The following is a 26,070-nucleotide window of genomic DNA, read 5'->3' as shown; positions in this document are numbered from 1 at the left end:
GGAATATGGGAAGGTCCTCAGCTATATGCGAATCTGGAGAAGGTTCCACTGTCCTGTCCGGATCATCGGTACCGACCTTGGAGTTCGATGTTGAAGAATCTCTTCTCGCAGAGTGTTCAGATAACATCGAGGTTGAAGCACATTTGGGTGACTGGAGCGATACCGATGGATGAGCCTGCAGGTCTCCAGACCACTCCCTGAGTCTCTCAGGTGGACACCGATGCCGAAGGTGCACGATGCCGAATGGCGGAGTGATGCGAAACCCTCAAGAAGTGCAATGCTTCCGACCACTGGTCCCATTCCGGAAACTCACAGGGAGGGTACCATGGATATGGGTAAGGTCCATATGAGCAAGGCCACTGACGTTGGTCCCACAATGGAGGTGGCGGGAAACGTCGAATCACAGCACCCAACTCGAACTCTCTTCGTCCTGTAGTAGGCTGAAGTGGTGCTAAAGGTTCACTCGGCACCGAAGCCTTGACTTCCGATAGCAAACCATTGTTGCTCCGACGTCGCGACCCCAACCTGGACGAATGAGTCCGCTGAATTAGGTCTATTTCCTGCTCCGATCCCAAAAAGTGGGTAGGCTGCGAGCCGCGTCTTCCCAATACCGAACGACTTTGGGGACTGGAAGATGCCAGAATCTTCTGAGGTGGAGCAGTTTGTGCCGACACCGACTCCATCGAAGCATCCCTAGCAGGGGAAGGAGTGCGGGAAAGTCTGTCCTTCTTCCACTTCTCCTTGGACTTAAGCTTCTTTGGGAGGGACGATTGGCTCTCCGAATCGTCTCGACGTTTCTTGGTCGGCGTGAGCACCACTAACCCTTCAGAGGGTTGTTTCGTGCATTGACCCTGCTCAGTTGGCATACCTGTCTGTACTGGCGACGTTGGATCGACTGATGTCGAAGCCATAGACTGAGTAGCGTCCCCCATCGATACTGACAGGCCCATTGCCATTTTCGGCGGACGAGGAACCAATTCGACTAAGGCTGCCGATAGCCTTGCTGCCCAATTCTTTCACGTTTGCCTCAAAAACCTCAAGCAATGCGGGCACGAGTCGACACGGTGTCCCTCGCCCAGGCACAACAAGCAGAGGAAGTGATCGTCAGGGGGTGTGATCTTGCTACCACACTTCAGGCAGCATTTGAAGAACCCCCAATGCCTTTCCATAGGCACCGGAACCCACGAGGGAAGGGGGAAAATAAACACAAAGTTTTTTTTTTAAAACAACTACTAACTACTAACAAGAACTAGGGAAAACAAAAAACGGACAAGAAAGGGAAAATCCAGAAGGATTACCAGGCACCGACCGGAGCAGTGAAGAGATATCCTTTCAACTCAGCGGTCAAGAAGGAACTGGTGGGATTCTCGCGCTGGCTCTGGTGAGCAAGCATACTGGGACGCCTGCGCATGCCCACTGGTGCCAAGCGCAAAAAAAATCCTGGGCTTTTTAGGTACCGATTCGGGGATCGGCACAGGCGCTCTATCCCATGAGTGTGAAGCACAGAGACCATGGAGAAGATCCTCTGCTTCTCACTTGCCTTGAAAACGCCTTGCTGGGGTTGCCATGAGTTGGCTGCAACTCAATGGCACTATACACAAACACACATGGAATGTTTATCTAAGTGGGTAGGTCTGCATCCAACCATGTCTGCTAACTTCAGGCAGTCCCTTATGGCCTACAGAAAGTTCATTCTTGAAGTCATGCAGCTTGCTTTGATGAATAAGCATGCAGATTGAGGTACTGTAAGGACCAGAAAGACAGAAATGAAATCATTCCACCTCTCTCTTCTGTCAGTAGAACTACATTTACAAAAGAGTAATTTCATCTCATTCTCTCCCCTCCCTGTAGCACCCTGCTCTATATTCTGCATGGGTACTTTAGGTTGGGAGGTTAGAAGGGTCTGCAGAAACAGAACAGAAAGCAGGAATTTCCGCATTCCATGGATGACTAGCAGGATACAGTATGTTTTCAGTAATCCTGTTTTATACTCAGATTGTTGCATGATTATGGATTTATGTTACCTCAGAAATAGAATGAGTTGAATCCAGACTAAAGTTTCCACTAGCAGAAGGGGAAGGGTAATTTCTACTAAGTCCCTGTTCCAGCTGCAGATCCGATTGGCTGCTCAGGTTGTTCTTGAGGCTCCTCTGCCTCTGAGAAGCAACATCTTGGGGAGATCAGTGAGCTGCTGTGGGAGGGAGAGGCAGGAAGATTCTCTCCATCTGAATTTGCACGAGCAGAAAATAGTGCCTGGATCCACCCCAGTGAAACCAGGATATGAATGTATGTAACAACCCTCAATAAGACCATACCATTTTGTTCACCTGGAAGTTTTGTCTGATGTATTTTTATTGCTCTTCAGAGGCTGGAAGAACTTGTAGTATTTCATACAAACTCATCTATCCCTTAACAAAAGGGACTGTGAGCACTAACAAGGCTACAAATACACCATCTTTTTTGTTTTTATATAGTCATTAAAAACTCCATATATAGACTCCACACTCTCAGCAAGATATTTTACAGATGCCAAACACTTTTCTTGCAATTCAACTCACAGTGGAAACATGATGGCAGGAATAACAAATCCAGTGGTTAAAATTTGGAATCTGAGCATAGTTTATAGATTTTTAATTGAATTGTTTTTACCCTGCTAAGATACTGTTTTTCAGTTGCCGTTTTGTTTTTTACTATAATAACTATAATTGCAAGATGTATTATTGTGTATTATTGTAAAGCTTATACCATGAATAAAACTTTGTTGGTCTTAAAAGTGCCACTGGACTTAAATGTTGTTCTACTATAAACCACTGTGAACCATAAATAGGTGAATATATAAAGCTCCTTACACACTTTTTATATACCTAAGACAAACAAGCTTATTCTCCTTTCCCACAGTGAGACTATTCTTCCCTCTTTGTATTCATGCTTGATCTGGGATAAGAAATGTAGTGCTAAGAGATGCTGATTTTTGTTTCTATGTTTCAGTTTTATAGTAGGCTGTGAAAGTGAGGAAAAAGCATTGGTGCTATGTATGACTGGAGTTAGTGTGTTTGTAAAAATAGTCAGGTATGACTATTATAGAGGTAATTAGCTGCAATGTTCTGTCCTGCAGCCAGTTGCTTCTAGGCACTGAAAGAATTTCCCAGTTTCCTAACCCATTACAATGCAAGAAATATGACAAACTGCCTTACTGAAAAACTGAATCATACAGATAAGCCCAGGTATTACATTTTCAAACTCAAAGATCAAAAGCAATAATTTTCTAGCACAAGAAGAATGTCGTGGATGGGCAGCTGCAGTAATGCTGTGGGTGGAGTGCTGAGGTTGGAAATGAGAGATCAATTTAAAATTTCTGTTCAACCAGTGGCAGTCAGTAGATGTCACTGGGCAAGTTACAGTCTCTCAAGATTGCTCTCCCATACACTTTTACACATGGATTCTTTCTTAGGACATAGGAATATTTCTTAGGACTGGAATTTCAGCCAGATCTATTACAAAAATAAGATTAAATAAGATGATGCTACACTGTATCCTTTCCACACATCAAAGGTAGTGTGGGAAAGAACCTAGACTACTGCTCATATGGATTGTACTTGGTTCAAGGCTGCTTAAGTCTACTCAGGATGAATTACTTTATAGTGCTGAACCAGGCTAGTTATTTGTGCCAGGCTATGCTACATCTGGAAACAGCATTCCTGTGGAGAGTTCTCTTCCTTCTCACTGTGATACATAACAAGGTTCCCCCACCCCCATCTACAGCATAATATATACCACAATAGAGTTGTTTGGTCTTATGCATGAGCTATTATATCATGAAATGCAAAATAATTCAGGTGTCACTGACTGATCAATTAGATATTGTGGGACACAGTTTTAATTGGGAAGGCCAAAAGCATGCTTAAGTGACATATTTAAGGGTTAACATACAGCTAGACCTGACTGAGAAGGAGACAGAAGAGTTGATCTCACAGTGCAAGCACTGAAACCAAGAAAACTAAAATTCCAGTCTTATTCCAATTCCATCTATAACAGAAACTTAATTTGCATTATGTCTTACTGCATTTCTAATGTGTTTGTAAGTAACAGAAGAAGTACAGCAGAAGTACCCAGAACTGGATTTATCTGGTTAAGGTGCATGCTCTCACAATGAAATTATGCTGGATGTGGCAGCCAATTAGTACATGCAGGACTTTTTTTGGTAGCAGGAACTCCTTTGCATGTTAGGCCACATACTCCTGATGTAGCCAGTCTTCCAAAAGCTTGCAGTAGACCCTGTACTAAAAGCCCTGTAAGCGCTTGGAGGATTGGCTACATCAGGGGTTGTGGCCTAATATGCAAAGGAGTTCCTGCTACAATAAAGCCCTGAGTATGTGTATGTGCCAACATGTCCCAATGTGTCATCAAGGATATATAAAATTATAACCATCTTGAAAGAAGGTAGAACAGCTTAGTATGCAGGCTTTGGCTAAGCTCTGCTCTCCATTTATTGCAATAAAGTTTTTTCCACCTAGATTTTGGCTACATGCAGTGCTTTTTTAATAGAGAAAGCCCAGCAGGAACTCATTTGCATATCAGGCCACACCCCCTGACATCACCATTGTTTCACACTGGGCATTTTTGTAGAAAAAGCCCAGCAGGGCCTCATTTGCATATTAGGCAACACCCCTGACACCAAGCCAGCCAGAACTGTATTCCTGTGCATTCCTGCTCAAAAAAAGCCCTGGCTACATGTCTTTTATTAGCCAAAGACTTTCAGAGTTGCAGACTTGTACAACAATATCCCTGCCTATTAATTATCTACATATTAATGCCAGTGAGTGTTTAGTTAAATAAAATAAAATTAAAAGTGAAGCATTATCAGAAAATTTAAGAAAAAATTGAAAAGTGACAACTATATATTGTCAGTGAAAAAAGCCCCACAATTCCTCCTCTGATCTAAAACTGAAATTGTATGCAACTTCCTCATTGCACTGATACAAACTTTACTGAATTACATCTTCACTGCATATCACCATGAAATTTATACATTGCTCATATCCCTCTAGCACTATAATTTGTAAGGATAACAGATATAAGTTTAGGTTCAGGTGGGTAGCAGTGTTGGTCTGAAGCAGCAGAACAGTGGCACCTTTAAGACCAACAAAGTTTTATTCAAGGAATAAGTTTTTGTGTGCACACACACTTCTTTAGATACAATAAAATGGAAGCTACCAGTCCATACTTATAAGTAGAAGGTGAGCAGTAATTTAGTATACAATATAATGAAAATGTTTAACAGATTCATGGACCAAACAGGAATACAAGATTAGTTTATATAGTTACCATTTGGGGGGCTTTAATTCTGGGGGAAAACATAGTGATGGAAATAAATTTGTCAAAATTGGAGATTGATGGGCAGATGTATCTTTAACTGTGGAATGCTGACAGTAATTAATTGAGACTCTGCCATTACACTCCATCAGTCCCCTCTCAACCATGAAGCGAGCTTACAGCATCTTCTTTGAAGTGGGGTGATTGGCTGTTTAGAGTATCTCCCCTATCCCCAGACCAGATAATTACATTCCAATCTACCATTCCAAATGACTTTACATTCTACTGTTAATTACATTACATTACAATCTACTGTTCTATTATTCCAAACAAGAAATAAAATAAAATACAGAGGATGTATGGCCCTTCTGGGAGACTGGTGAGAATACAGATGTAAGGACTAACTGAGATTAGCATATGTAGTGAGACAAAAAACCAATATCCCTGTTAGGTCCTGGGGATTCCACTGTTCAGAATATGGGTGTAAAAAAGGAAAGTATTTTGGGGGGTCAGGTATATTGAACCTGAAAAAGTGATACTTTCCAATATTCTTGAATTCCAACACCGGTATGGTATTCAGATTCGGGAAATATTCAGGAACCCCAATTTTTTCCTGCTCCATTATACGCTATGGGGACCATATAGTAACTGGTCCCCAGAGGGTATAATGGAGTATTGAGCTGCAAGAGGAGCCAGCCCAGAATCGGCCCAGACAGTGGGAGCCGAGAGCTCCATGCCATCTCAGCTGGGGCTTGCTTGTCTTGCAGCTCCTGCTGTCTTGGAGCTGCAAGAGAGGATCCTGCCAGCTAAATATACTCTAATAAAAGCTGGGAAAAAATCCATCTTTTATTTGGATTCAGTTTTTTTATGGCCAAATCTGTGTAGCTTTTTCTTTTATCTTATTTACCGATTTAGGTTTATACATAGATAATAGAAAATATATTATATGGTAAATATTTCAATTTCCCTGTTTTATTTCATAATATTAGGAGTTCTGATTAGCAGAAGAAAAATGTTGTTTGATGACAAATTAAAAGGATCAAAGCAAACTATTAGAGATTCAACACAACAATCATTAAGCCAGCCACACACATGCACTATACCAGGATCGCTCATACTTGTTGCAGAAGAGGGAGTGCTGCAACTCAGCAACCAGTCTGCAGTGTTTAAAACAGTCATGTTGTCTCCTGAGAATTGGAATGGCATACAAATGGTTCATTGTCTGAGTATCTGCTTAATGTACAGGAATATCTTTCATTGCAAAAGAAAAAAAAACATTTCACTGGAATGATTTTAAGGACTATTGGGAGGGTAAATCACATAGAGTTTAATAGCTGTTTTTCCTTATGTGATGCCGCCTATGACACAGAAGGGGCTACATGGGTTACATATTCCGTAATAGTTTTTCGATACCATGCCAAAAAAAGTAGATTTTACTGCTGTAATATCAGGAAGAATGTTATCTAAAACAGCTACATTTGCCTGTTTAATGTATTCATGTTATTGTTGGGGGTGGGAGATGAAATTTGCATGGCAAAACCCATCCTTAGCCTAGCTGATACTGGTAAACTACTACACACAAAAATGAAAGTGTACCAACCTGTGTGCCACATGCACAAGTATTTCATACTATGCAAACCAGGATATACTATGTAGTCAAAAAGCAATAAACCTGAAATAGGAGCTGTTTTATTATACTAAAAAGCAAATGAGTTTTATTCCAGATAACAATTGTAAATCAATTTCCAAATTTCTCCTTATTTTTTTTAATGCAAAAATCTCTTTGGTGCCAATTCTTTTCTCATGGACACTTATATGCACCTAACAAGAGAATGCTTACAGGACAATATCAGATTACATGTTTTACATATATGAGGTCCATTATTCAATCTCTCATATCTCCTCCTAAAAGATTCTGAGTTATCAGGACTGGGAAACAAATAGGTATATAAAATACATAATAGCAAGCTAGGTGGACCAATTGTTTGATTCAGTATAAATAAGAGGAAGATCCCCACAAGAACAGAAAACCACAAAACCAAAAGATAACACATCACACAAAATGAGGTCATGAAAACACAGACAAGCAGTGATGTTAATAAAGGGAAACCATTTTAAAGGGATTATAAAGTTATTTCTGAAGATCATGCAAGATTGATTAATTCAGCTGCCTTTACAGTTGTATAAATAATCCTTAAAGGAATATTGCCTCGGGAAAGAATGGCTTTGTAAAAGTTTTTGACAAAGCAGTCTTTTATTTATTTATTTTATGACTTCTACCCCGCCCTTCCCAACAAGTGGCTCAGGGCGGCTTTTGAAACTTGATACTATCTGGACTTTTTTTAACTGCTGTGAATGTCTAGAATTGTTATGTATTTCATTTGTTCCTTACATATCTATAATGAATCTATAAATAATCAAGATATAAATTTATAAATAACTGAGATATAAATAATGGAGATGTTGACAGCAATGCATATTTGTCCTTGTTCATATTGTTTGACTTTACCTTGCATTATGTTGGTTATTATCATTAAGAAATATATGCATCATTATGTTTTCAAATTATCTTTGGGTCCTGTGGTTTTGCTTTCTTGTTGACCCAATAAAAAGCAGCATACACATTCATATGGTAGGCATCCAAAAGTACTGATGAACGTGTAAAATTAAAGTGGATTCTACTGCTTTATATATTTTACTTTTCAGTTTCAAAATAAATTGTAAAAATATTTACAAAATAAATGGTAAAAATATTTTGTTTCAGGCATCCAACCAGGCTGATAGTTGGTGCACTATGTTCTTGTTCTCAGATCATCACTGATTTAAAATCCTAAAGACTGAAGCAAACATATGCTATCTTTATCAGGTCCCCTGACTTGGATAGTCCAGACCAGTCCATCTTGCCAGATCTGGGAAGCTAAGCAGGGTCAGTCCTGGTTAGTAATTGGATTGGAGACCACCAAGGAAGATCAGGATCATGATGCAGAAGCAGGAAATGGCAAACTGCCTCTTGAATGTCTTGAAAACCCCACAGGATTGCCATAAATTGGCTGTGACTCAGTGACAAAAAGTTTATCAAATGTAGGCTGACCAGACAAGAACCTCTGCTTAATCCTCCCCACTCCTGTAACATATAGTGCTTTTCTCCATTTGAATCTTCAGGCTGGCATTGCAGTTTTCATGATGTTGTCAGCCCATGCCAGGGACATACCACAATGCTGAAGTATCACATGAAAAATGTTGGTATGTATTAAAGCAGATGGAGTAAGGCACTATATGCAACCTATTACATTCTGACACTCTTCCTGGTTAATGATCCATGCCGTTTCAGAAGGCCCCAGAAGTCACACTTCGAAGAGTGCAAGAACAAGTTGTTCAAGAAAGGAAGAAGTGGGAAAGAATCCATCCCATTAGGGGAGCTATACAGGAAAGAACAGAGCAATTTTAGAGGCCAATGGATTGTCTGTAAGCAAGACTAGCCTCTTCCCTAGCTCCTCCTAGCTTATAGATAATAGTAACATATGTTTTTAACGTATACATTATTGGTCCATCTATCTTACTACTGTCAACTCTTAAGAGCAGCCCTTCCCAACACTTGCTACTTTAAATCCTTCAACTAGCAACATCAGAGGCTGAAACTGGAATCTTCTGCTAGCAAAGTAGGTGCACATCCATTCCCTGAATTCATAATTTTCTTTACAGTCTTGTACATAATTACCTATTCTTTCTTATCTTCTTCTAGAATATCAACTATACCCATCATGAACTAGTTTAAAGGTGCCAGAGTCTTTAGACATAAAGAGTTAGGTGTTCACTCACCGCCAGTTCCATTTGTTGTAACAGATGTGCTGCTAAGATTAGATTTGTCCAGTTTAGAATTACTCGGTGTTTCACTGCTTCCCACAAGATTATGAGGACTTGCTAGATCCTGCATTTCCATAGATCTATTAGGAAAAAAGGGAATATTATTACTATATGCTATTTGTAATATAGAAGTGTGCATAGATGAGTCATCCATGATATCTGTATTTAAACTGAAAATAAATACTGTACAATTTTTTCAAAAATAGTATAGGAGAAAGAAGAACCAAATTTTACAGTCACCCTCATATTTGGAGTGAAATTTGTGGGAAACTGAAACCCCCAAGGAAGTGGGAAGGAGAACAGTTGGGATATTCTATTCAAATCATACTATCTTACAGCACAGTGGGCAATCCTAGAGCTATGTCCTAACATTTCCTGGAACATCTGAGAACATGTTGAGGCACATTTCCTGAATTATACACTACTAGTAATAAGGCCCACTGTGATGAGAAATACAATGGGCACTAGAAATCTGCTGTGGGTAAGTGTCATAGCCCTGGCGATGGGGGGAGGGGCTGAGGAGAAGGGAAAGATAGAGGAAGGCAAGGCATGTTGAGAAGGAAGCTGTTGGGGAAGGAAATGGAGAAAGTGGGGAAATGGGTAGGTTATCAAAGAAGGGGGGTAGATTGAGAAAGAAGGGATGGAGGGAAGAGATGGGGTGGATTGCCTTCCATCTCTTCCGCCCTCTCTGCAGCCTCTGCTTAGGAAAAGTACAGTCTTTCTCCACAGTGGGCCAAAGAAAATTACATCATTCTTCTCTCCCCCTTTTGATCTGCACAACAGCCCTGTAAAGCAGGTTAGGCTGAAAGTCTGGGACTGGTCCAAAATCACCCAGTCAGCTTCCACAGCAAGAAGTTGGATCTGGCAGACCCTGCTCAGAAGTGTCAACTGCCACGTTACACTGACTGTCATGGGGGGGGGGTGACTTCAGCAGGGTATAATTACTCAGAGTGTACCTAGAATCTCCAAGAATTTCCCAATTTTCCAACCAATTTCCCTCAAATCCCAAGGATTTCCCAGCCTGGAGTTGACAACCCTCTCTCCTTCCCAGCCAACCATCAACCTACCTTTATCTGCCCCTCTGACTTCAGCTTTCCATCTTCTCCCCCTCCCTACAGCTTCTACCTAGGGAAAAGACAGTCTTCTCTACAGTGGGGACCAAAGCAGCTTACACTGTTTTTCTCTCCCCCTTTTGATCCGCATAACAACCCTGTGAGGTAGGTTAGGCTGAAAGTATGTGGGTGGTCCAAAATCACCCAGTCAGCTTTCACAGTAGAAACTGGGACTGGCAGACCCTGCTCTGAAATACTTGATTGCCACATCACAATGGCTATCATAGGGGGGCTGTGTTGAACAGGAGTAAGTAGCCAGGCCTTGTTCACAGAAAGCCTTCCCTCAGTTGGCTGAGGCTTCCTCCCCTTCCTCCACTGGGGAACCAAACAGCCAGAGAGACAGAGACATAAAAATGCCATCCCTTGGCAGCATAACAATGTTTTATTCTAGGTACAAAGGGAGAGAGACATCCAGAGGATGATGCTAGGCCAAGGGTAGGAAACCTCAAGATGGAGGCTGAAGATCTTCTGGTATCACAACTGAACTCCAAACAACAGTTCTCTTTTCCCCTGGAGAAAATAACTGTCTTGGAGGGTGGACTCTATGGTATTGTATTCAGCTGGGACCCCCCCCCCCCCCTCACCAAAGTCTGGCTTCTGTAGACTCCACCACAAAATCTCCAGGAATTTCCCAACCTCTCCCATCTAAGTATTAACCACAGGATTTAAAGGCACACATACTGTCCAGAACAAAGACAGTCCGCAGTCTTCCGCTAAGCCTACCAAAATATAAAGGGCGGGGGGGAAGGAGCCTGCAAAACTGGGGGGTCGCCCACTGAGATCTGGGTACTGACAAGCTTACTTGGTTTGCTAGCAACAGACACTAAGGGGAAAGTGAAGGCAGCTTCCACAGTGACCCAATCTTGAACAAAGGACTCCATATTCTCTCTCTCTCTCTTTATATCTAGAATAAAACGTTGTTATGCTGCCAAGGGATGGCATTTTTTTGTCTTTGTCTCTCTGGCTGTTTGGTTTCCCAGTGGAGGAAGGGGAGGAAGCCTCAGCCAACTGAGGGAAGGCTTTCTGTGGCTGCTTCCCTCCTCCTCCCTCCTTCTGCCAATCAAAGAAAAGCTTTATCTTTTCTGTATAGCAGTGCCATTTGAGGGGAGGCTTTCTGTGGCAGGTTCCCTCCTCCCTCTGTCTGCCAATCAAAGGCAGGCTTTCTTTCTCTCCTCTGTGAAGTAGTGCCTCCATCTTCAGTAGAGTTCCTGCTACAAAAAAAGCCCTTGAAGTACATAACGATGTGCAGACTGGTGCCATTAAAAGCTTGTTGCCGTCTCTATGCAAATTAAACAACAATAATCAACAAAATCCAAATTCTAATCTAGAACACCATCATAAACAGAAGTAGATACATTTGATGTTGTAAAAACAGAAAGTAACTGTTACTAAAGAAGTTTTTCCAACTGGTATGGAGTCCTTGGAGGGTTTGTCAAACCATCCCTCCATGCACCCTCAAGAACACCCAGAAGATATGTTTACTTATGGGTGTCTTGTATTCTTAATTTGAGTTTTGTTACAGGTATAAACTCCCCCATGTTTCCAGCAACCAAGGCTGCCTTGCCACTCTGGAGTTTCCGGGAATGAAAAAGCAAAAGCTCATGGCTGGATACTGCAAATACTAATATATTAAACCACACATGATATATTTAACCTAATATATTTAACCACAGTTTCCAGCAGGCCTCCAGCCCAGCAACTTGTCCTGCACCCACCAGACGGTAGCCTGCTGTTCCCTCAGTGTTTTCACTTAGGGACTAGGAAGAGATGCGTCCTCCCCCAAGTAGCCCTGATTCCTCCTTCCTCCCTCACTACACCATATCAAAAAGAAGAATGAAGTGCATTATTTTTAAAAGAATAAAAGGGAATATTTTCCTATTTATTCATTGTTTAAATGGGAGTATATGATTTAATGTAATTTTTTAATTTCATTTTTCAATTTATATCCTGCCCTATCCCACAAACAGTGGGTCAAAATCTATTTCTAAGTGGTTTCAGTGATCTGATTAAGATTACAAATGGGAATAAGGTAGCAAATTAAAACAGCAGGACTATTACAGCTGAATGAAATTCTTTCTGGTCTGAAAACATTAGGATTGCCTGTCCTTAGTTAGTTCAGGGCTATCAGAAACTAGCTCCCCAAACAGGCAAGAAACCAAAAGTAAATGTGACATGCCTACATCACCTGGAAATGACATAGGCATATTGATGATTTGGGGGGGGGGGGCACAATGCTCTGGTTTTTGGGCAAAATATGATTTGAAGCTAATTTTGTCATAGAGTTTGGCCCACAAACCTAGGGGTTTTTTTTTAACAGCAGGAACTCCTTTGCATATGAGGCCACACACCCCTGATGTATTCAATCCTCCAAGAGCTTACAGGGTTCTTAGTACAAGGCCTACTGTAAACTCCAGGAGGACTGGCTACATCAGGGGTGTATGGCCTAATATGCAAAAAAGTTCCTGCTACAAAAAAAAGCCCTGCACAAACCAGATCATTGCCCAATGTCCTTGACATGCCTACATTACCCAGAAGTGATGTAAATATGGCAGGTTTATTTCCTACCTCTTCTTCCTTCCCTCCTAGTAAATGCACCCCTTATCCCCCGGCCGCTTGGCTGAGGGACCTGGCAATTCTAAAAACCACTAAGCATTTGTGAGTTAGTAACTAAAAGAAAGAAAAATGCTGTGTTAGTGAACAGGGGGAAAAAGATCAGCAGGACAAGTAGGGGTGATACTAAGTGGGAGAAGGTGTTAAGTGTAGCCAGGTCTCTTTTTTTTGTAGAAAAAACCCAGCCAGAGCTCCCCTTTGCCTTCCCCAGCATGCCCACTGAAGGGACGCACTAAGGAAGGCTAAGGCCATTGGGGAGGCATTTAAAGATGCCTCGCCACACCTTCCCCAGCATGCTAGCCACAGCCCTGGCCATCCCAGGTAGAGCTCCATATCTGTGTACCCAAAAAGCCTTGAGCATAGTCAACTCACTTTGTGAAACTGGATTTCTTAAAAATGCCTTACTATTTGCTGAGCATAAAGATTTGGTGAGCTTGTAAAACTACCAAGTACTCTCTGGAATACCTGGGAATTTGTGAGGAAGTGGGAATGTTTCTGTAGCATTATAAGGAAGGAAAGTAAAGGTCCCCTGTGCAAGCACCAGTCGTTTCCGACTCTGGGGTGACGTTGCTTTCACAACGTTTTCACCGCAGACTTTTTATGGAGTGGTTTGCCATTGCCTTCCCCAGTCTTTCACACTTCCCACCCCCAGCAAGCTGGGTACTCATTTTACTGACCTCGGAAGGATGAAAGACTGGGTCAACCTTGGGCCGGCTACCTGAATCCAGCTTCCACCGGAATCGAACTCAGGTCATGAGCAGAGAGTTCAGACCACAGTACTGCTGCTTTACCACTCTGTGCCAAGGGGCCGCTAGCATTATAAACCCATTGTTAAAAGTGAACAAGACAAAAAAACCAACAAACGAAGAAGAGGGGAGAATAAGTCCAAACAGATATCTATATCTACATATAGATATAGAGATATAGACATCTAAACAGAACATATAGAATCCCCCAAAGGTGGCCATATTAGTTTGTTACAGCAAAATAAAAAAAGAAGTCTTGGCATCTAATTTTCCTCTGTAAACACTTTACTGCTATTTCATCTTTCCTTCCTTCTGTCAGCTCCCATATCCTGTCCCCTTTCTCTTGTTTCCCACCACCAGCCAACCTAATTTTTATCTGCCCACCATTTTCAGCTATATTATTTTTTATTTTCTTCATTTATATCCCCTTTCTCCCCAATGGGAACCCTAAACAGTTCTCCTGTTCTTCATTTTATCCATACAACAACCTCGTGTGAGGTAGGCTAGGAGTACATGACTAGCCCAATGTCATCCTGTTAACTTCCAATGCAGACTGGTGATTTGAACTCATGTCTCCTAGATCCTATCTGAAACTCTAACCACAATTGCATAATAGCTTTTGTGTGGTGGATGCTGTTGAACTGTATCAAGCAGCCAAATATGCCAGTCCTCTCTCAAAAGCCAAAACAGCTCTGGAAAGGGTCTTGCCCCCTCTTCTGGTCTTTTACTGAAAGAAACCAAGATGTGAATGCCAGCATTACTGATGTGGTCCCCTAGAAGGACCCATAAGGGCCACTGAGAAGGCATGCATTTTTTTAAGCTAAAGGTGCTGCTTCTATTATATTAGAGGGTTAAACTACAAAATATATATATTTAACATTTCAAATTTTTCTGCAATCCTGGGGGTTTCTCAGGTTTGTAGAAAGATCTGTCATATCTGCTCTGGATTTCAGTAACCACAGATGTGGCCACATTGAAAATTAGATATGGTAATGGCATAAGCTTTTGTGGATCAGAGCCCACATCACTGAGCTGGATTATTTCCAATTTTGCCAGGGATACTGCAATACTGAAAGCACAAATTCAGACTTTCAATTCTCATCCAATTTATAACCTTTGACTCCTAGCCTAGTTTTGAAACTTGAAGTAAGCCCGATTGTAGAAAAATGCCAGGAAGGCAGGGAGGGCAATTGAAGGGGAAAATCAGTGTGTGCAGGAAAGATTATGTGACAGACTGCACTTTTTAAAAGTTTAGGAATGTTGAGAGCTAGTTTGGTGTAGTGGTTAAGTCTGTGGACGCTTATCTGGGAGAACCAGGTTTGATTTCCCATTCCTCCACATGCACCTACTGATGTGACCTTCAGTCGGTCACAAGTTCTCGCAGAACTGTTCCTTTCAAGAGCAGTTTCCACCTCAGCTCCATCCACCTCACAGGATTTCTGTTGTGAGGAGGGGGAGAGAAAAGAGGTTGTAAGGCACTCTGAGACTCCTTTGAGTAGTGAAGGGTGGGGTATAAATCCAGTCTCCTCCTCCTCTTCTTCTGTAAACAGATAAAGGACTGTGAAGGGTTAATTTTTCACAAAGCTTTGAGTGACAGGCTGTTCTAAGAGATCTGATTGGTTAGCATCAGCTGAGCAGAGAAAGACTTCTGAACTGGATGCTGAAGAGAATTCAGTCTGATTTCAGCTCTAGCTGAGAAGAATTGAGTACTGGCAGTTTCAGGATGAAAGCAGTAATACAGACAGGAGAACTGGAGAAAGTTGGCAAGGACCAGTGGATAGTTAGATTGAGACTCCCATTTGGGCCAAAGAAAGGGGATAGCTCTTCTAAAGGGAGAAGAAAATTCCCTACCCAAACAGGGAGTTAGCTCTGAAGACTGCAAATATCCCTTGTCTGGTCTGGTTAGAAACCATAAGAGTCAGTTTAAAACTCAAGATAATTATTGGTGCTTCAAGAAAAGGGGGTTGAGTACAGAAAAAAAATGTACCAGGCTTCCAGAAACCAAAAGAACCAGAGTTGCTTTGAATGTATTTTTAAGATGTGTTTTTTTTTGGGGGGGGGGTGGTGGCGTGGTGCGGCTGAGCGGTTTTTCCCGAGTCTCGGGAGACGACTCAGTTTGCTGAGCATTTGAGGGGGGCTCTCCACCGGGGAGCACCGCCTTAAGAAGTGACGGAAGTCACATCGAAGTTTGGGGAGCTTCTGGGGATTGGGGGGGGAGCGGAGGCTCCTCTTTCAACCTCAGCTGTCCCCGCAGCCGATGCTCAGCAACGCTCTAGCGATTAACCGGGCCACCGGACAGGGGAGTGAAAAGAGACAACAGCTTCATTCCTCTTAAATAACAAAGGAAAGAACCAAACTGAAATCCCTGCTCCTGTTGACTTGTACGGACACTGGAGTCTTAGTTGCTGGCGACGGTCAAAGAAGACACAGAGAACGGACAGCGGCGGAGAGCGGAGAGAAGCGGAGGGAAGCGGGTGAACAGTAAGAAAATAACAGCATGAAACATGGCAGGTACGAGACTGCGATGGGTAGAGGTCGGAGGGAAGTCTATGATAAACTGAACTGAGGAGAAGAAATTAAAAGATTGAAAGAAGGAGGGAAATTGAGACGTTTATAGTAAAGGGGGAGCGGGCAAGTTGAAGAGAAGACGAGCTGAGAGAAAATTAATGGCGGACAGCGGCCGCGGTTGCGGCTGTGACAGGAGAGACTGAACTGTGGAGCCCGAGAGGCTGGAATTTTGATTGAGCAAATAATTTGGACTATAGTAATGAGGGGAAAAGCTTGCAGTGAACAACATAGTATTAATAGCAGTGGTCGAAGTGGAAAGAAGGTATAAAGAGAAGAGAGAAAGAGAAAGAAAAAGGGAAGTCGTTTGGAACTGCCACGTGGTTTGAAAGTGAAAGTAAGAGAAGGGGGAAGAATGGCGCTTTGTACGGAGAGTGAATAGGTATAGGTTTTGATACCTGGCGAACAGTTTAAAACGGTGTTAAGAGAAGTTATACACAAGATCTTGGAGGCATATAATTTGTAAAGGGTGGGGAGAGGGTTCTTAGCAGCGGTTGCGCTGCGGCTGTCTCCCCACTGAAGATGGGCTTTTGAAAGCTGCTGGGAAGCTTCCTGGATTAACTTGCTGACTGAGAAATAATAAAAACTAACACCAAACAGTAGAGGGGAAGAAGAAGAAAAGAAGAAGGAATAAAGGAAGTGCAGAAGAAGGAGCTGTGGTGTGGAAAAAGAAGAAGAACGAGGGAAGAGGAAGAGAAAGGAGGTGGAGAGAGAGAGTGACTGGAGTGAATTGAAAGAGGACCTGACTGCAAGACTGTAGGACAAATTATAGACAAGAAATTGAACTGATTGATAAAGAACTGAAGATTGTTGTTGTTAGTAAATCTGCTGAATAGTGGTAAGAAAGACAATATATAACTGGTGCATCAAGGGAAGTAATTTGTCATTGAATAGAGCCTCTGAGAGACTAAGGCATTGTATTACTTACTGAAAACTTTATTGTATTAGAAAACCATATAGTAGGAAACCAAGAGAACTATACCAATTAACTTAAAATTCTGATTGTCCAATGTAATGAGTTGAGGGGTTGATAATTATTTAAGGTGTAGATAGATTGTTGGGATTAATTAATGAATTAATGAATTAATGAATTGAACGGTTGTATTTTATATAAGATTTAGAGAATCTGGTTAGATCAATTATTTAACTAATATTGCTTAGTATTTAATAATTACGTTAACAACCCCGAAAACCTTTACGAAACGGAAATGGGTCCAAAAAAAATTGGGCAAGGTACCCCTTCTCCTACCCCAGTGGCAGGAGGGGGCAAAAAAACACCAGAGGTAACAAATCAAGAAGCTATTGAAAAACTACAGAGCATTGTGATGGATGGTTTTAGGCAAAACCAAGAGGCACTAGAAAATATGAAAACTGACTTAATGGGACAGATAACAAAAACAAACAAACAACTTGAAGAATTTCAAAAACAATTATTAGGGAATACCCAACAGATTCACTGTTTGACTGCTAAAGTAGATAAAATTGCAGAAAAAGAGAAAGAAGTATCCAACATTGCGAGAGGAAACAAAGAAAGGGTGGCTCAATTAGAGGAAAGAGTAATAAAACTTGAGGTAGAGAAGGCAGCGTATATATTACGCTTTCAAAATTTGCCAGAAGAAAAAGGTGAAAAATTAACAGAGAAGATTATGGAACTGTTGACTTTTGAAGATGAAGAGTGGCTGGAAGAGGGAAAGAGAGATATTGAGTGGGCGAAAAGAGTCTCTTCCAACTACACGAGGAAACATAAACTGGCAAGAGAGGTACAAGTTAAATTTACCCACCTCGCAACACGCGAAAGAATCCTTAAAAAAACCAAAGATCAGGAACTGAAGTGGAAGGAGACTAGTATCAAGGTGCTGAAGGAAGTTCCCTGGGAAGTTCGGCAACGTAGGGTCAAATACCGAAAATTAGCAACGTGGCTGACGCGACATTCAGTGCAATTTAAATGGTTGGTGCCGGAAGGGATGTTCTTTACATACCACGCAAGAAGACAGAATATAACTTCACTGGAAAAACTAGAGGAATTCTGGGATCAGTATGTGGACCCAAGCAGCCGGGAATCCGAAACGGGGGATGAGCAAGAAGACCAAGAAGAAGAAGAGGCTTCAAGTAAAGCTGAGGAGGGAATTGGGCAGAAGTTCCAGAACAAAGGAATAAAGACAAGGACGCAAACCAAAAAAGTTTCAAAAGTAAAGGCAGATAGTATAGACCTGTCAAAATGAAAACCAAGACCGAAGTACAGATAATATCAGTTAATGTTAACGGACTAAATGAACCGGGCAAGAGAAGAAGGATTTTCCACCAACTGAAAAAGACTGCCCCTGCAATAACTTGTCTACAGGAGACGCACATTCAAGAAAAAGATGCAAAATATCTACAAAATGCGAAGTTAGGCACTCTATACCACTCATCTGATCCGGAAAGAAAAAGGAAAGGGGTTGCCATATATGTATCCAAATCTATTCAATCAAATTGTCTATATTCAGATAACAAGGGAAGAATGCTAATAGTAGAGATAGATCATTGGGGCAATAAGCTGATATTAGTGAACATCTACGCCCCTAATGAAAATTTGGGAAAATTTTATAAAACTCTGCACGAAAAATTGATGGAAATTGAACCAAAGAATTGTTGTATTATTGGGGACTTTAACGCGGTGTTCGACGGAGAAAAAGATAAGAAATTTGAAGAAATTAAAAAAAGGAAGTTGCGAAGTGGATTACCGAAAGAATTTTTGAAATTAGCAGATGAGTTTAACTTGCTGGATGTATGGAGGACTAAGAATCCATCAACGAAAGATTACACCTATTATTCTTCGGTACACAAATGCTGGTCGAGGATTGACATGTGTTGGCTATCTGCTGAGTCAATGCTGTCAGTTGTACAAGCGGACATCTTACCTAGAACCTTCGCGGATCATAGCCCAATTCAGATCAACTTATTAGGACCTCCGAAAAATTTTCGTTGGACTCTAAACCTGCAAATTTTGAAAGAGACAAAGTTTCTGGAAACAACTAAGAGGGAAATAAAATAATTTTTCCAATTGAATTCAACTAAGGATACTAGTATGTTTACTATATGGGATGCCTTTAAAGCCTTCCTTCGTGGGATTGCAATAAGATACACAGCGGGCAGGAAAAAAGAACGCCTGAAGTCCTATAAAGATTTAGTTCAAAAATTAAACGAACAAGAAAAACAGTTAAAGATAAAGAACATGAAGGAGACAAAACTTAAGATCTTGGCCATCCAACACCAAATTAATCTATTACTTATGGATGAAGTGGAAAAGAAGATGAAGTGGATGAAGCAAGCCCACTTCGAGAGTGCGAACAAAGCTAGTAGATGGCTAGCATATAAGCTAAAAAAGGAAAGAAGTAAAAAAATCATAAAGTCTCTTAGAGATGGAGAAGGGAAGGAGACAACACAAATGAATCAGATGAAAATAATAATTCAAAATTTCTATCAAAATCTATATAAAGGTCAAGAGATCCCCAACCAGTTACAGCAAGAATATACTCTGAAGTCCAAATTAAAACAGTTAACAGAAGAACAAAGAGAGAAAATGGAAGTTTCAATTACTATGCATGAAATTGTAGAGGCGATGAACCAACAAAAACCAAATAAAGCACCAGGACCAGATGGCCTTCCTATTGAATTTTACAAGGCTTTTGAAGAAGAAACCCTCATCCCATATAAGAAAGTTATTGAAGACATACAAAATAAACATGAAATCCCAATATCCTGGAAAGAGGCCCTTATCACACTGATACATAAAGAAGGTACCGATTCAACGGAAATTAGAAATTACAGACCTATTTCCTTACTAAATAGCGACTATAAAATTTTCGCTACGGTATTGGCGAACAGGCTAAAAAAAGTTATCAGTGCGGTTATACATGAAGACCAAACTGGATTTGTCCCAGGGAGACAAATGAGGCAAAACGTAAGATTCTTAATGAATGTCGTTGAATATTATAAAGAACACCCTGAGAAGCAAGTGGCATTTATATTCGTGGACGCTGAAAAAGCCTTCGATAATGTGAATTGGAAGTTTATTTTGAAATCATTGGAAGCGGTAGGTTGTGGAAGAAATTTTTGCAAATTGGTAGAATCTATATATACGGCACAAAATGCAAAGATTAGTTTCAATAGCACCAAAACAGAATTGATTGATATAGCTCAAGGTACAAGACAAGGCTGCCCCTTATCGCCACTACTATTTATTTTAACATTAGAGCTCTTACTGCAAAGAATAAGAGAGGAGGATAGAATAAAGGGTATTCGAATTAGGGGAGAGGAGTTGAAGATCCGAGCCTTTGCGGATGATCTGCTATGTATTCTAGAAGATCCTAATTCATCTATTGGTCAATTCAAAGAAACACTTAAACAGTACAGGCAAGTATCGGGTTTTAAAATTAACGTGCAGAAAACGAAATTTTTTACGAAAAATATGAATAAAGAACAGATGAACCAATTTGAAACCCAATCAGAATTCGTGTATGGAAAGAAAGTTAGATATCTGGGAATCCAAATGACGAACGAACTCAAAAATTTATACTGAGACAACTATGAGAAACTGATAAAAGAAATTCAAGAGGACTTAAACAGATGGCAAGACCTGCATATCTCACTCCTGGGCAGGATAGCAACTATAAAAATGAACATACTGCCAAGAATCTTGTTTCTGTTCCAGATGATTCCTATAATGCTTTCGAAGTCTTTTTTTCAACGGATCAATAAAATCATCTCATTTTTTATCTGGCAGAAAAAAAAGCCTAGAATCCGACTAAAAGTTCTCCAAGACAGTAAACTCAGAGGTGGTTTTGCCTTACCAGAATGGAATTTATATCATAAGGCCTGTCGTATTGTCTGGTTGAAAGATTGGTTTGCATTGGAGGACAAGAGAATGTTGGTTATCGAGGGGGCAGGGTTGGGAAAAGGATGGCACGGATATCTTTGGTATCAAAACCCTCCCCCCAACAGTCCATTCTGGAGGCATGAGATAAGAAAATCGCTTTATAGAGTCTGGATGGAAATTAGGAAATTCTATATTTATACCCCACTATGGGTCTCACCAGTTGAGGCTCATACCCATCCCAACATCTACGACTGGAACAAATTAACTGATTACCAAAGTCTACTAGATAAACAAAATAATCTAAGAATGGAAGAAATGACCTCAATAGATTGGTGGCTGAAGTGTCAAATACAATCTTGTTATCAAAAAGATAAAGAAAGAGGATTTCCCAAGAAACTGAATGACCTGGATCAAATTATTCAGACAGACCAAAAATTAATCTCTAAAATATATGAATGGTTATTGGGAGAAAAAATGCAGGAGGAGGTGGTCAAAGAATCATGGATAAAATGGCTAAGAGATATTGACCTTAACATGAGCTTAGATGATTGGGAGAAAATTTGGAAACGGAACGTTAAGCTGACCTTGCCGGCCCTGTACAAAGAAAACTTGTACAAAATGATCCATCGCTGGTACCTAACGCCTGATCGCCTAGCCAAAATATATCCCAGCTATTCCAACAAATGCTGGAAATGTAAAAAGACTAAAGGCTCTTTAATTCATATCTGGTGGAGATGTGAGTATGCAAAAAAATACTGGGCATTAATTAATATTTGGGCCCAAAAAATCTTAAAAGTTAAGATACCTCATTCACCGGAATTATACCTTTTAAATGTGTGCAGAGAAGATTTTCCTCTTAAAATAATTAAGATACTAATGTATATTGTTACCACCGCGAGAATATTGTTTGCTAAATATTGGAAAGCACCCCAAACCCCCTCCAGGGAAGAATTTATGGCTAAACTTATTGAGGCTGCAGAATTAGACCTTATGACTACTAGAATAAGAAATGGAAACTTGTTGAAATGTAAAGAGAGCTGGGAACCAATTTATTGTTGGGTTAAAAGTAAAGGACTGACATGGGAATAACTGAAAAGGAAACAGTCTGTCTCTGATCACCCCAGGGGTGATTGAGAGTATGCAAGGGAGGTGGAGGGAACTAGGATGTGTGACTTGTATGATATGTGTAGGTGTCGGTGTTAGTTCTTTTTCTTTTTTGTGTGTTTATGTGTATTGTTTGTTTATTTTCACTTGGGTGCAATAAACTATTAAAATTAAAAAAAAAATATTTTTATGGAGACAGAAATGTTGGCTCCTTCTCTACTTTTTACAGAGGCATACAATATTTTATTTTGCCTTTCACAATTCCTCAATTGGATGGGAAGTTCCAGGGACAATTCTCGCCATGTTAGTTTCCTTAAGAAGAAAGACTTCTAAAGACATGTGGTGTATTTGTAATATATTCTGATTATTAGTTTAACAGAGGAAAAGATACCTGCACATAGGCAATATTAATTACTAAAACTATGTAAGTTCTTACAGCTAAGAGCAGCTCCAAAGACTGCTTCTTGCCAACTAACTGCAAAAACATATTTCTCTTTCTTCTGCTGAATACAAAACTGTCTCTTTCTCATTTCATCCTGTACACTAGAAAGTAAGTAGAATCTGAATTTCTAGTTGACCTCAACTGACCATCTGACAACATTCATTCCATGCTCAGTTTCCAAAGGTGGTTAGCATATAACAATAACGTTTCTGCCAGCAGCGCTGAATAGCCTTTCAGACAAAAACTCTCCAGTGCTGGATTTGGTGGTTAATAGTGTTTTTATACATTTTATTAGGAGGCATGAAATTATCAAGCCTGCATTAAACCCTGTATTAAAAGTTCTTCATCGTTGCCTCAGCTGTTGAAAGGCTGACTATGTTTGAAGATTCAAATTAAAAGTATGGAACATAGAACTGCTTGTCTGTTCTACAGATATGTACTAGGTCAGGAGTGTCAAACATGACCTGTGGGACAGACCTGGCACCTGCAGTTCTTGGATCTGGCCTGCAAGCAGTTGGCTCTCTCTTGCTTCCTTCTCTGGAGATGCTTCTGCCACTCATCACAGCTTGCTCTTGCCCACCTCCCTCTCCCCTGGTTCCTGTTTAGTGTGAGAGAGAACCTAACCAAGATTCCCCTTCCTTTCATTGGCTGAACTCTCCTCCTTTGGGAGGAAAGGAGGAGGAGAGAAAGCAAAAGCAGGTGCTTATGCAGGGGAAAGAGCAAAGCCTGACTCCTGCAACTTCTTTAAGACCAGCGAAGTTTTATTTCAAGTATTTCTTCTTCTGCTGCTGCTGCTGCTGCGGCAGTGGCTGGATTCTTCTGCAAACCACAATTTACATTGAGAAAAACAGGTTGCTTACCTGTAACGGATGATCTTCGAATGGACATCTGTGCATTCACACTGCTGGGATAATTGGCGTTTGTGTCGACCCCAACCGTGATCTTAAAGTTCCAGAATTTTCTCTAGCGTTCTTCTACTGAGCATGCTCAGGGTCTCCACTGCACATGTCCAGGGGAGGGTGCCATATTCCCACCAGTTTCCTTCTGACCACTGAACAACCTCAAGGAGATGGCTGACAGCAGAGGGGAAGGAGGGCAGGTAGTGTGAATGCACAGATGACCACTCCAAGATCATCAGTTACAGGTAAGCAACCTGTTTATCTTCGTTGTGGTCTCTGTGCTTCACATTGTTGGGAGATTAGCAAGTTTTATCCTTCATTGATGCACAGAAGAGAGAATTGCGATCACCACTAGCGTCTTGCGCCTGGCACATGTGTCTAGTGCACAGTGTTTGATGAAAGAGGTGGAGGAGGCCCAGGTGGCTGTGTTACAAATGTCCTGCAGCGGTACACTCTTCAGGAATGCTGTTGAAGCCGCCACTGAACGAGTGGAGTGAGCCCTAACTGGGTCAGGTAGATGTCTCTTGGCTAAGAAGTAACAGAGTTTGATTGCCTCTATGATCCATTTTGAAACCCTTTGTACAGATACATTTGAACCTTTCTCATGCTGCACATATGCCACAAAAAGACAATTTGTGGAACGAAATGATTTAGTGCGATTCACAAAGAATAAGAGTGTTCTGCGAACATCCACCAGGTGCCATTTTCTCTCCTCATCGTTAGAGGGATTAGGAAAGAAGATAGGCAGGTGGATGGTGGACTGCAGTTGGAACAGTTAGAAAGGTGATGTCGGGTGCCATGGTAACCCCTTCGGCATGAAAGGAGAGGAAGCATGGATCATGACACAGTGCACATAACTCCCCAATCCTTCTAGCTGAAGTGACAGCCACTAACAGTGCTGCCTTCCATGACAGGTGTAGACCACAAGTGGCCATTGGCTCAAATGGCTTTCTAGTCAACATATTCAGTACTAGTGGAAGGTCCCACACAGTCTTAGCTCTTGAGTCGGGTGGATACATGCGAAGGAGGCCCTTTAAGAATTTCTTACTATCTGGGTACGAGAACATGGAGAGACCCTCAACATAGCCATGATATGCAGAGATTGCTGAGGAATGGGAGAGTCCCTCTTTGCATAAGGCCAGTAGAAAAGAGAAAACAGTCTGAGGTGGGCAGGTCCTCACTGTGGGATCTAGTTCCTTAACAAATGTGAGAAATCTCCGCCACTTATGGAAATATGATGCCCTGCTGGTTGGTTTCCTACTGTTTGTCAGTACCTCTCTTACCCTGGGGCATGAGTAGGCTAACAGACCCACCATGCTGTGAGCTTCAGGTGTGGGATGCTGTGATGGAAAACATATCTCATCTGGAGAACAGACCCACCATGCTGTGAACTTCAGGTGTGAGATGTTGTGATGGAGAACAGATCTCATCTGGTCTGTGAGTAGGTTCTGCGCTGCCGGGAAGTGATGATATTGGCCCCTGCTGAGACGGAGAAGTAAGGGAAACCACGACTGGTGTGGCCACCATGGAGTTACTAGTATGCAGTCTGCTTTGTCCCAGATCAGCCTTTGTACTATTTTTGCTATCAGTGGAATGGGCAGAAACATGAACAGAAAGTGGTCTGTCCATGGGATCAGTAGGCCATCTCCAAAGGAAGCTGGGTCCCTGCCGTTGAGGGTGCAAAATAAGAGGCATTTCTTGTTCAACCTCGTGGCAAAGACGTCTACAGTTGGTTTGCCCTATTTGTTGAAGACCACACTCAAGAATTGGTCATTCAGCACCCATTCATGCAGTACTGCTCCTCCCCGACTGAGGAAGTCCACTTGCACATTCTGATCCCCTGCAATGTGTGATGCTGTAATCCATACACTGTGAGCTATCACCAGTCCCAGATCTGTATGACTAGCTGACAAAAGCTTCAGGATATTGTTCCCCCTTGCCTGTTCACATAGCTTAGGGCTGTAGTATTGTCCGTCTGTATTGCCACCACCCTTCCATTCAACATTGGTAGGAAGGACCTGAGTGCAAATCGGATTGCCATCAGCTCTAGGAAACTGATGTGTTGATTGGACAGGTTTGGCTCCCATACTGACCCTATTGAGAGATCTCTTAAATGCGCTCCCCACCTCACAAGGGATGCATCTGTAGTCAGTGTCTCTGATGGCGTAGGGCTTTGGAAGGGAGCCCCCTCCAACAGACTGGATTCCCTTGTCCACCACAAGAGGGCCGGAATAAGAGATGTTGGGATCTCCAGCACTCTCTTTTGGTGGGGTCGAAGTGGCTTGAAGTTTCTCAAGAACCAAAGTTGAATGGGTCGCATCCTGAGTCTTGCGAATGGAATCACTGCTGTGGTTGCTGCCATTTGACCTAGCAGTCTTTGTATCGTTATGGCCTGTATATGACGCTGCGAGGCAGTCTCCCCTGCCAACCTGGCGAGTTCTAATGCTCTTGGAAAGGGGAGGAAGGCCCTGGCTTTCCTTGAGTCCAAGATTGCCCCTATAAATTGCAATGTCTGTGCTGGGGTAAGATGTGACTTCTTGTGGTTCACTCGAAGTCC

The 26,070-nt window shown here is 41.6% G+C and overlaps 1 protein-coding gene across 10 annotated transcripts in view; it reads right to left on the bottom strand.

Moving 5' to 3' along the window:
* The window catches only part of EYA4 (EYA transcriptional coactivator and phosphatase 4), a 247,795-nt gene that overhangs the window by 103,030 nt on the left and 118,695 nt on the right, over positions 1-26,070 (bottom strand). For 5 of the 10 annotated variants that reach the window (XM_060239663.1, XM_060239706.1, XM_060239645.1 and 2 more), the window contains 2 exons: positions 9,133-9,257; positions 6,432-6,500 (listed from right to left, as the gene is read on the bottom strand). In XM_060239663.1, coding sequence (XP_060095646.1) covers positions 6,432-6,500; positions 9,133-9,257 — 194 coding nt within the window. The remainder of the gene's footprint in view (positions 1-6,431; positions 6,501-9,132; positions 9,258-26,070) is intronic. The other 5 variants (XM_060239671.1, XM_060239698.1, XM_060239690.1 and 2 more) reach the window with 1 other exon arrangement.

Source organism: Heteronotia binoei, chromosome 1, assembly GCF_032191835.1.
Source record: "Heteronotia binoei isolate CCM8104 ecotype False Entrance Well chromosome 1, APGP_CSIRO_Hbin_v1, whole genome shotgun sequence".
Lineage (NCBI taxonomy): Eukaryota > Metazoa > Chordata > Lepidosauria > Squamata > Gekkonidae > Heteronotia > Heteronotia binoei.
The sequence above is the reverse complement of the archived record's forward strand: the minus strand, read 5'-3'. Positions and strand labels throughout refer to the sequence as shown.